We start from the raw sequence: 12280 nt of genomic DNA on the forward strand, positions 1-12280 counted from the left end.
CCTTTTTACAAATCTAGCTCTCATGGAGTGGCAGAAATATTCACAAAGAGTTAGTAGATAACCTGAGATGAATAAATTAGTCAAGAGCTGTTTCTGTATACCAGCTGGTTAAATATTTTTGTTATTTCAGTTTGATGCCACCATCACCAAGGTGGATGTAATACACACTGTTTGGATTAGGAAGTAAAATGAAACATACCCCAAAACAAGTAGGTTACAATATATTTTTTAAGGGTTGAAGGAAAACTACATGGCAATGGTTTATATAATACAGTGAATTTTCTGCTAAACAGTACATAAAAGCTAGCTTGCTGTAATTTTTTTTTCGCTAATGTATACTCAGAAGGACTAATAATAGGCCTTATGAGTCACAAGCATTCATTAAGTAAGCCACTAGAGTTTTAAAAACATAACAGTTGAGATCTAGTCTGTTTGAAGTGAACAAGTAAATTAATGTTTTAAAAAAATAGTGACTCTTTTAAAAACATTATGATAATATGCTTCTAAATATTTAAGATCCTTTATTCTACGCAAACCCAGCATGTTAATTACTAGATTAGCAAAAATGCCTTTCAATACCAAACGTGAACCCATCTTCTAGATTTTGAAACGCATTTGGAATGCTTGACTCCCTCATGGTGGTCCCAAGGGGAAATGTGTTAGTCTGCCCCGTGTTTACTCAAGAAGGCACAGCTTAGGCATAGCATTTGGTTTTCAGTGGAGAGCGGCTTTTTACTTCGGTTATCCAGCTGGCTTGATATGGGTGCAATTAAATCAAATGATTTGTTCAAGACCATTAAGGGAATCAGTGACTCTACTGGGAGAAGAAAGTTGGACTGGGAAAACTGAAAATACTAGTTCCCATCACAGAAAAATTTCTCGGTAGCATTTAAGTAAATTAGAGGGGCAACTTATTGTATTTCACAGTCATCTGCACAAACCACCAGCATTGTATAGACTAAATTTGCATCAGCAGAGAAATGTAGATGGAGAAGGAAAACTGAATGAACAAAAAATTTACGCTTTCACATGATAGATATCTAAACAGACATACCAGATAAAGAACAGAGAAATTTAAATGAAAATTTGTCTCCCAAAGCTTTTTGGTTTTATGGGTATCAGTTTTAGGGGGAAAGTTTGGCTGTATAATGAGTCTTTCCTGCTTGTCTCTAGTAATTTATTTACCAACGTATATGAACTGTAATTCTAGGATTTTTCTAATTTATGTGTGTTCAAAGTTCCTTTGTTGGTTTTTTTTGCTTAATTATATTTTCTTTTTCCCATTTTTTAACAACCGAGACATGACAATGCTATGGTGAGACTATCATGTTGGTATGATACCGCCACTTTCATCAGTAAGATCAGATTACTGCAAAAGACTTTTGCCTGTTGCATTCGTTGATTACTGATAAGAGTAACAAGTTGTCATCTTCTATGATAACAGAAGGCAATTACATATGTACAGTGGCTCATAACTGGCATAAAAGCATTTGGTGGTAATGGAAGAGTGAAATTTAGCATTTTCTAATGTTGTTTCAGAGGCAGGACATGGTGCTCCAGCAAGGACAAAGACTACTGCAATTGCTTTCTACCCTCTCCTTCCTTCCAAACCCTGCCCCACTTCTCCAGGCCTTTCATTCCCTCCAACATCAATTTTTCAGCAGTTTTCTGTCTTTATAGACTCTTCATTTCAGCCTCAGTCTCTTGGCTTAGCCAGTGCTGGCTTTCTCCTTGGCTTGCTGCCCGAGTCCCCTGCTGAACTCAGGATGTGGTTCTGCCAGTGTAATTGTGGGCTGCTACTGAAAGGGACAGTCCCATTCCTCCTGCTGCCTGCCCTGGTCGCCCCTGTGAGCCGAGGCAGGGAGCTAAACATGTATGATTCGTTTTCTCTTGGTTCAGCTCTCTGAATTGGGTCACCATGGGGTGAAATGAACACCAGTGCTAAAAACCACAACCAGGGCTGGAAGGGACAGTGGAATAGGGAGAGGAGGGACCATCTGTTTTAGCAGCACTTCACAATTAACCTGAGTTTCATTGTTAAACTTCATTTTCAGCCCCAAACTCCTCACCCTGCCTTTCCTGTTGTTCATCTTTCCTCCTTAGCCCCTCTTCCTACTGGCCTCCCATTTGCCCCTGCCCTTTCTGCTCCCATCCCAGAGTTGCCCATCAGCTAATGCCAGCTGTCTTGCCCAGCTCCTTTTTCTGCCTCAGTCCTTGTGCTTCACCGGTCTCCCGCAGACAGACCTTGTCTGTAACAGTGCCTGCGGTCCCTCACTCAATTGCTGTTTACAAAGTATTAGCTTGAAACGGGACAAAAATGCTTCAGCAAGTAAGACAGATAGCTTGTATTCATAAACTCTTCTCAAATCAGCTTTAATTAAGAAGAGCTTTCACTTGTCCATGAAAAAATTCTGAAACTTAGCTCTGACTGCCTGTGTTATGAAATGGATAAAACCCCTAGGAGTTATGAAGTAAAATTCCTACACATTGAGCTTTCCTCACTTTGAGCCCTTTGTATTGAAAACAAGCAATGAAATAGTTTTAAACAAGAGTTAGAAGCTCTTTTTCCTACTGTAAACAAATGCTGAATATCTGGGCAAAAGTCTCCTCTGCGTAATGCAAGTCAACTCCCATTGACTTAACAGGAGTTGTCGTGCTATATATGAGCGCGGGATCTTGTCTCTGTGAATAAAGGAGTTTTTTCAAGAGTGAGGGGGCTCTTCACAATGAATGCATTTTTACCAGGCCTTTCTGATTCATTGGCAAACTACCAAACACAAGGACTGTTTCTGTAGTCTTTTTACTCTCACAATGACAGACATTTTCTTTTTCATTTTTAGTGGGAAGTCTTTTGTATTTTTTTTTTCTCATGAAAATGTGTGTCCTAGGTTTCTTGGTATTTTGTACAATGAAGTAGAAAGTATTTCTCAGTCATAATATTTTTGAAGTTGATCCCTCCTGGCTTTATCATGTATCTTCTAATCCTGGTTTAAAACTCAGAGCTGAGGATGAAGGTGCAGATTTGGGTCTAACTTAGGCATACATCGCTTGCAATTCAAAAGCTGCTTTGGAGCTAGACTGGGCAGACGCCTGTGGAAGTTAAGCAGCCCCAGGGAGGTTTCCAGGTGGTGCCAAAATTGTGTCTTGCTGTGGTCCACCCTAGACCCAAACTAGAAAAGAAAGGGGTGGCTTTCTAATCTCCAGGAATCCTCCAGCAGGCCAAAGTGAAATTCCCTTTAGCAACACAAAAGAAATTTAGCTCATGCTAAAGAACTGTACTCTGTAGAGTTTCTGTAAACTACAGCAGTCTTGCCTCCTACTATATTTTTTTTTTCCTGGAGTTCTGTGTGACAGTTCTTTTTTAAAAGGACTTAGCAGGTATCTTTATACAATTAATGTTTTAAAAGTTTGGAATTTTTTGTCGTATGGTTTACATTTTGTATCATCGTCACACATTATTTTCTTGACAGTGAGTCAAGGTGGTTTTCTTCCTGCTGTGCTTTGGAAAACACATATTACCAATTACACCATTACAAAGATCAGCTGTGCAGATAAAACTGCCTTTCCAGCGAAACAGGAGATTGTAAACTGAGGCCCATTCCTAGTGCTGAACAGTCTGTGAGGCGATGAGCCTAAACCTGACGATATCAGACATCCATATTCACAAAAACCAGCGTCACTCGTTCATTTCCCTCTGTGGAACCAACTCAAATACTTCAGTAACCTGCTGACCAAACATGGGCAAAATCCCTGTGGACAGCAGAGACAACTGGTCTTGCTTTCTGGACGGTGTCTGCAGGTAGAGGATACTGCTTCTGACCTAGAACGTCGCATTGCAATGTTATTTGATGGTAAGCAAAGTCTTGCTGCCTATCTGCACACAACTGGATTCCTTCCAAAGCTGAATTAAAACCTCTCTTTAAACAGTGTATCTAATCTCATGCTGAAAACCCAAGCAAAGGTGTACCCGCTATCTCTCCTGATATAAACTGTTTAAATATTTAATTGCCCTCACAGTCAGGAAATGTCAGCCTTAAGTTTGTTTAGCTACAGTTTCCAGAATATGGATACCATTGCCTGTGTCAGCGAGGTTGACATGGTCATACTATCAAGATCTCTTTTCTATATTTAAGTACCTTTGCAAAGTAACCCAGTCTCTTGTCAGTTTTTTTCTTTCAGAAGCTGAATAAGCTGAAATGTGGAAGCTTTGTGTTGTAAGTTAGCTTGTTTTCTGCTCCCTGGATCATTTTTCAGTGCTCTTTGAACTATCACTAATATTTCTATTTTCCTGCTAGTGTAAATATCAGAAGTGGTGCGGGCTTCTTTGTAGCATTTCTTCACCAGTATGTGCACAGAGATCTTCTTTCTAGGAAACAAATTTTTACACACACTAAATTGCATTAGTTCTTTTTGCCACAGCATTGCCTGTGCTTTGCAGAACAAATGAACACACCGATCTTTCTATCCTTTCTAAACATTATCACCAAAGACTTTCTGCAACCACTGAGACTGCTCACACAAAATCCCTTCAGCCTAGGAATCGGCATCCTGAAGGACGCCACTAGAAACACATCAGCTCATTGATATCTTGCCACTGACGATTTCATTTTGAAATGTCAGTGAGCCAGTTTTCAGTCCAGTTATTTCTATGTGAATCAGGTGTTCTGAATCAAAATGTCTTGCGGCACTAAATCAATAGCTTGGAGAAATCCAAGTTTACAATGCAAGTGCAATTAGTTTTATCAGCTGAACATTTAATTATTTTAAAAAATAAGATATTTGTTCCTGCTCCTCAGGGCCCTGAGTGCGCTATAGGCCTTCACTGCCCTGACCAGTCCGGCTGACCCCGCGGCCCCCGAGCCCCGTCCCGCCCAACCCGGTGCCACCAGAGGAGTGCTGCTCTCCAGCCCCGGCTGCACCTGCCCACGGGCCCTGCCAAATGGACCCCGGCGCCTGGGCTGATGGCCTGGCTCAGCCTCAGTCCTAGGCTTCTGTCTGCAGCCCCCCGGGCCTGCCCCGTTCCCCGGCTGGGGGCGGTGGGCCAGGCCCTGGCTGCCATGTCCTGCCCGGCTGCGCCCACCCCGTGGGGTCCCCCAGCCTGCACCGCGCCCCGGTGCTGTGGGGACGTGGGCTGCCAACGCCACGCAGGCAGCTGAGCCTACAGCGGATCACGCTGCACCACGCGCTGCTTTCTGCTAGCAAAGGCTGGAACATGGCTGGACCTCGCCGTCATGTTACCTGGGATCAGCAGCTAGCTGATGGGTTTGTACGCCCATCTTTAGCCTCTGGAAAATCTTTACTATCTCAGGAACAATTTGCTTTTCAGTGGGGAGGAGGATCCACCACTCCACCCAAGGCGGGCTGGGCTGCATGAGACCACTCATTTTGAAAATGGGTGTAATAGTTGTTATCGTCGAACTGAGCCTCCAAACTCGCTGGAGCAGAGCTCAGAAAGATTCATTCCTGTGTTTTATGATCAGCAGACTGGAGAGTTTCAGTGGTTGCTGGATAACATTCGTTTCTCTCATACTTTGGTTAGCATTTTCTTTAATGCTTTTAAAATATCAATATATTTAAATGTTGAAATTTCGTTGTGTAGTGTTGGGCATGGTCGTTCCTTGGAGGCAATCTGATTTTCGTCTCTGTTAACTCCCCCAGTCTTTGCACCTAGTAAACTTCAGTGTTACTGAGTCAATACGGTGCCCCATCCCAAAAGATGGCTACAGGCACATTTTGCTGACACGTTATTCCTCAAGAGTGCAGGATACCTATTTGAATAAACCAGGAAAAATAATTTAGCAAAGCACTTGTTAGAATGGAACGACATTCAGTCTTTTGCTTGGTGACATTTAGAAAAAAAAAGAAAAATGGAGATGGCTTATTTTTGGTCTGAAATGGAATATATTAGCTGATCAGTGTGACACAGAGTGAGTGATGTGTTATTTTCTGCTGTTGTTTTAGAGCAAATAGAATGATTTAGATGTAGTACTGTAACAGAAGGAAAGAGACTGCTGGAATCAGACATTCAGGAGGCAAATAGGTTTATTCTGTTCTATGCTTCACATTTACTGTTTTCTGGCATTAATAATACTGCAGCCATCATAAAGATGTAAACTAACCATGCTGATAAATACTTCATTCCTCTTGTTTAAGACATCTCTTATATTGTTGCTCTTACATTCCTAAGATGTAGTCTGAGCTTTTTCACTCGGGTTTGATCTCTGGCTTATTGATTGACTATTTTAAGAACTGCTTTGATGTAGTAGCTCTCCTGTTAACACTCGAGTTTCGCAAAGGCCCCGATTAGCGGTCCGTTATTTCCACTGGCTGAGCGCTGTAGGAGGGAGAAGACGCCAGAGCTGACCCCAGGACGGCGTGACGGGGCCGGTGGCCTGCAGCGGCCGGCACTGCTCCCTTCGGTGCTGGGGACAGAGGCGGTTCACGGGGGTGAGCTCCCGGCCCGCGCCAGGGGGTCAGGGGGGCTGGCACTGCCGTCAGCCGAGGCGCAGCGCGCTCCCGTGTGCTGGGCTTGCGCTGACCGCTAACAGCGCGACAGCAAAAACCGGGCTTTGAGGTCTTACGCTCCCGGTCGTCATCACTGCCCCTACTGTAGCCTTTCCACGCGTGCGTGTTCTTTTACCTAGGCTCCAGGATGGTGGCACGGTTAAAGGGAGCGCCAAGACGGGAATTCCACATGCGAATTCCTTGCTGCCTTCGGCTATTTTCCCGCTAAAGCTGCGCTTCAGTCACCGCGCCCCCCGCCCCGCTCCGGCTCTCCCGCCGGCCAGGGCCCCGGCAGCGCTGCGGGAACGGGGCGGTGCCGCGGGGCTCGGGGGGACGCCGGGGCCGTTCCGCCGCTCGGAGAGGGGCCGCGGGCCGCCCCCCGCGCGCCTCCGCCTCAGGCGGGACCCGCGGCCGGCGCTGCCCGGGCCGGGGCGGGGGCGCGGCCGCCAGGGGGCAGCGGCGCGGCGGGCGGGGATTGGCTGCGAGGGCGGCATGGCGCCGCGGCGGTGGGGAGGGGCGGTCCGTGCGTGACTGCCGCGCGCCCCCGCCCGCTCTCCCGCCGGGCGCCGCGGCGGCAGTTACTTAGAGGCCGGGAGCGGGCGCGCGCTGCGGCTGTCTGCGCCGGGGAGGCTCCGCCGCCGGGCCGCTGCTCGCCATGTCCAAGGAGGCGAAGAAGCCCTTCCGCCAGAGCATGGCCGAGTGGCGGCAGTTCGTCTACAACCCCAGCAGCGGCGAGTTCCTGGGGCGCACGGCGAAGAGCTGGGGTGAGGGCTGCGGCGGGGGCGACCGGCGCCCGGAGGGGGGATGGGGGGGCGGCAGCGGGAGGGCCCCGCGGCGGCCAGGTGAGGCGGCCCGCGAGGCCGCGGCGCGCGCGCCCCGGTGGCCGTTACAGCCGCCGCCGGTCTAAAAATAGCTGCGGCCGTGACAGCGGGGGGGGGGGCGGCTGCCTGAGCAGGTGGGGGTCGGGGGAGGGAGAGGAGTTTCTGGGAGCGCGTCCCGAGCTGACTCACCCTCCCGCCTCAGCACGCAAATGCAGCAAACGGCGCCCGCAGGCTCCTCCTCCGCCCGCTCCGCCGGGGGACAGGGGGAGCGGGGGGGTGCCGGGGCCGCCGCGGCCGTGACGGGCTTCCGCGCCGGCGGTGCGGGGCCGGCTCCCCCCCGTCTCCCCGCCAGCGGCAGCCGCCGCTTCCACCCGATCCTGGCCGCCCGCCCGTCCCGGCGCCGCGGGAGATCGGGGGTGAATGAGCGCCGCTTGCCTTTGTACTTCCAGGCGTCAGCTGCGGACCTGAGGGGGGGGCGAACCCCAAACCCCCCGAAGTTTGCGAGCCCCCGTTCCCGATTGCCTATGGCGGAGTGATCGTTGCGTGTCGCTGCGCTGAATTTGTTCCAGCGTAGGGCTTCTGGGCCTGTTATTTTCCTTAAACCAAGCTTTGAAATGACGGTTCTCCAGCAAAGCTGGCAAAGGCAGTGTTTGTTTTCCTACTTTCAGGTAGTCTTCCCGTTGCTTTCCTCTGAGCTGGAAAGCATGTTATCATAATCTTGTTGTCTCCAATAAAAATATTTGGATTTTCCGAGTATGTTTTCTCATATTAAACAGTTGTATAAATGCTTAATATTAGGCTGTTTCTTCAGTCCTCATGGGACGCATTTACTGGCTTCAGAAAATGCTGCATCTCCTCCCAAAACTTGGATGTCATTGGGATACTTCATAGTTATGCTTACAAAACCAACAAGAATCTCAGCATGGCGTAAAGGAACAGGCCAATACATCCTTGGCCTTGACACGATCTCAATGAATGCTAATGTTGAAACAGTGAGGAGGAGCCTTAAGCGGGCTGTGCATGGGATGTGCTTTCTTTGCGGTGCCAATGTCTCCTGCCTGTCAAGAGAGGGCCCTAGCTCTGACATGAGGAGAACCCTCCATTCAAATGGAAATAAGAGCTTGCGAGCTGCTCTGCCGGTTGAATAGCAAAGGAGAGGAAATTTCCACTATGCTGTTGTCTAGTGATCTTTCTGTACAGGCAGGCTTCCTGACGTGCGGGGGCTGGATGAATGGGTGCATGGATTGCTGAAGTCTGTCAGTGTCATGGATCTGACGAATGCAAAGACTGTGGGCACCTTGGAAACAGCTTGTAACTTTTTTAAAGAAGTGAAGTTGAAACAACCTTCTCTGTTTAGACCTATCTAGTAGGAGAAGTCACGATGTTGCGAGTCTGCTAATCCAAGGCCAAGAGATAACACTTGAAATTGATACTACTTGGTTGGTAATTGAGTTTCTATGGCTAGGTCCCTTGATAAAAGATGCTTTTCTAGACTGAGAAAGTATGCAGAGGCTTAGATAGCAGTTTGAATAATTTTACTTAATTAAGAAGTTTTCTTAAGTGGCTTAGGTGATTGGTATGTGGTTACTACTGTGTACCTTTTCCTTAGCCTGGACAGTAAGAGGTGACTGTTCAGCAGCACTATAAATTGTCAGTGTATTTTTTTTGTCAATATTTGTTTGTCCTGGCATTTGTGATTATCATATTGTGCTAATTTAATTTAATTATATATATTAAGTAAACTATAGTCTTTGACTGTTTTGGGGGGCAGGGTGTGGCTTTCTGTTTGGTTTTTATTTTTTAAATGCAGAACATTGGGTGTCTCTGTTGGCAGAGAAGAATATGCAGGGTTTGGTCTCACTTCTGCCCTTGCAGTACTGATGTGAGCTTAGAGCAGTCTCCTTGACTATTGTTCCTTTTCCATTGCCGATCTCCCCTCTGAAAGGTGGGGGGTAGGAGAGGAGAGCTCTGGCTGCCAGTCTGCTGGGCTGTGGTGTCTCCAGGGGCAGCATGGTAAGAATTCAGTTGGCTCTAATTCTTCCGTGCGTATTTCTCTCGTCTTCAGACAGCTTCCTCACAGAAATAAGACAGAAGCAGTATTTAAATAATTATTCAGCAGAATTTAAATAATTATTCACAGTATGTGCATGTTTTGCCCTAGTCTGAGGCAGTCCTGGGGGCTTATGTAAATTGTAACCACAAGGCAGTGGTTTTCTGAATCTGAGTGCTGTGGCATTGGAGTACTTGTCTGCCTTTTCTACACCAGGATCTGTAAAAAGGTCAAACACAAGCAGCTCCTACACTCATTTGTCGTGTAACAGAGGTATGTTGTCTTTTAGAGTTTGGTAAAGAGTTGCCTTTTGCAGTTTGGTAAAAACCCCATACTACAGCTCCTCTTGCTGTAAAAAAAAAGAGATTTTTACTTTACTTTTTGCAGAATTGAGGGATAATTCAATTTGAATCTTTCACAAATCAGTATCCAAATCTAACAAAAAAATCTCCACTAAAAACCGTTAATATTTTTAATTATCTGGTGTAATCATTTGTTGTGTTAAAGAGACAGAAGATACTGAAAAGAACTGTTGATGACTTGAGTTAGTTTAGTGGTGTTCTCAGCAGCAGGGTATAAGGGGTGCTAATAGTCCTCGTAGAGGTGATGGGAAGGAGAGTCCTAGGGTTCCACACAGGGTGTAATCAGGTAGGGCAAAGAATGAAGAACTTGGAAGACTGCCATGTGGGGCCTTCCTGTAAGCAAAAGGAAGATTAGCATCTGCCTCTGCCTGTGCTAGCAGGGTGCTGGGCCTGCCTAGAGTTATAGCAAGAACGGAGTGAGATCATCGTGAACATGCTGTAATGGGATGCTCACTACACACTCAGATGTGTGCATAATCTTACAATATGCACAGTAAACTCTTTTTACACAAGGTTACAGAAAAATAATTTGTGCCCCCTCCCTCCCCCAATAATAGGCAATATAGAGTCTAGAAATCATTTATGGTCACACTAGATGTCATGTCAAGCCTATTCAAGCCTTTCTGTAATGCAAGTTGTGTCAAGGTGTTCAAGGTAGAGGTGGCGTTGTCTTGAAGTACATAGAAATTCAGACCTAACGAATATTCTTTTGAAGGCGTAGCTGTATCCTTCAGTGCACAAATGTGTGCTTGAAATTAAAAAAACCAAACACCTGAAACACAAAAACCCCCAGCCAAACAAAAAAATCACAAAAAAAGCCCACCAACAAAACCCAACACCTTATTTTTGGGAGAGCTTTCCACCATGTCAGTGGATATACAGTCTTGTCAGTCACCATAACAAAAAGTCCACTTTTGCTTCTGTTTAGTCTTCACTGAGTTCTTGCTGGAGATACAGTGCTGTCAAAGTTTTAATTGCTTTTCTGACTCTATTCTTCTGTGTTCTTTATCAGTGTTTTGAGCAGGGTTTTGTTGTGGTTTAGCTTTCTTCATAGGTAGTGTATTATTAGACATTCTGGCATCACCGTCTGCCATTGCAGTAAAAGCACTTGCACATTCAAGTTGTGAATCGGAGAGAGAGACACAGTGCTCTTTTTTTGTATTGTGACAGATGGACAGTTCATGTAAAAATTCCTGCACAGCCAGGAATATGACTGCAGTCAAAAAGTCTTACTAAACTTTTCCATGATACTGCCTATCGTAAGAAAAGAGTATTTGAGAAATCAGTAGAATATTTTATTTTCCGTGACACAGATTGCTCTGAAGAAAGAAGGCTTGCCTTCTCTTGTTGGAGGTATCGGTAAGCTCTGGTGGGACAGTGAGGCTATTTTGGGGGCTTGGGGGTTTTTTTTATGTGTTGTAAATGCTTAATCATGACATTAAGCACTGGCTTTTGTGATTTTTTTGGAAGTGTTGCACTTGACAATTTTTATTGTCTCCTGAAGCATTTAGCAATGTTATATGTGGATCCCTGGCTTATTGTGAAATAAACTGTGACACAGGACTGAGATTTTATTTCTTCCTGAAGCCTTCCTTCCCTCTTTCTTCCCCTCCCTCCCCCTACCATCCCCAAAATTTGGATAACAGTAATTGTCAAGTGAATAAAGTTGAAACATTGTTAGTGCTTATGTAATAGCTATAGTTATGTCAGTTTAAGGCAAGGAAATTCCTCTGCCTGTGGACCAGAAGTCCTTCTTGATGTTGCTGGCATTGGTGGTAGTTACTAGTAACATTACTCGGATGTTTAAATCCCACTAGTTAAAGGTACTGAAGAATGACGGTGCAGGTGATAGGACCAGTGCAGCATGGAATCCAACAAACCATAAAGACAGCATTTAGTTTTCACTGTTGCAGGTGATGTTGAATAGTTCCTTCCATGTCTATTGTGAGAGTGTTTATATTGATACCTGTATGTATCTACCTATGTATTACATATAGGTAGATTAGCCCATCTGGTTTATGCCAGATTGGCATGCTTTTTATCACTTCTGCCATGTGAAGCTTGGAAAGCTTGTATTCATCATGGAAGTGATGGCCAGGTCTTGCATTCACCAGAGCCAGAAATTCTAATTTTCGTAGTGGAGAAGGGTTTTGATTGTTGGTTCATCCTGCAAATGAACTCCTGCTAATGATGGCACCAACACGTTGGTTCAGAAATAGCAGTTTTCCAGGTTTGACTGTTGCTTACTGATGTGGTTGGGATACGAAGGGTTTTTGGTACTGTGATGCTCTCCAAAGAGGGGAAAAAAACCAACAACCCACGAACAAAAAAACCCCAGTAGACTGTAATGCAGAATTTTGGTGTTGACAGTTTTTCTTGTGTGATAGTTTGTGTCAAAGACTGAGAGACTCAAAGGGTTTGGTGTAGCAAGATACTCCACAGCAACTGAGTTGCGCTGCATGTTAGACGTGGTAGCTGTGCTTTCCTTGGAGTGGATGTGGAGGATAGCTTTCCACTGTTACTTGGGTACATCTTGTTTCTCG

At 45.8% G+C, this 12280-nt stretch overlaps 1 protein-coding gene across 1 annotated transcript in view; it reads left to right on the forward strand.

Annotated features, from left to right (window-relative positions):
- Window positions 1-7036: 7036 nt before the first annotated feature.
- Window positions 7037-12280, forward strand: part of ATP1B3 (ATPase Na+/K+ transporting subunit beta 3) — a 28117-nt gene continuing 22873 nt past the window's right edge. The window contains exon 1 of the mRNA XM_075417982.1: window positions 7037-7268. Coding sequence (XP_075274097.1) covers window positions 7160-7268 — 109 coding nt within the window. The 5' untranslated portion in view covers window positions 7037-7159. The remainder of the gene's footprint in view (window positions 7269-12280) is intronic.

This window comes from Opisthocomus hoazin, chromosome 4 (genome assembly GCF_030867145.1).
Source record: "Opisthocomus hoazin isolate bOpiHoa1 chromosome 4, bOpiHoa1.hap1, whole genome shotgun sequence".
NCBI classification, from domain to species: Eukaryota; Metazoa; Chordata; class Aves; order Opisthocomiformes; family Opisthocomidae; genus Opisthocomus; species Opisthocomus hoazin.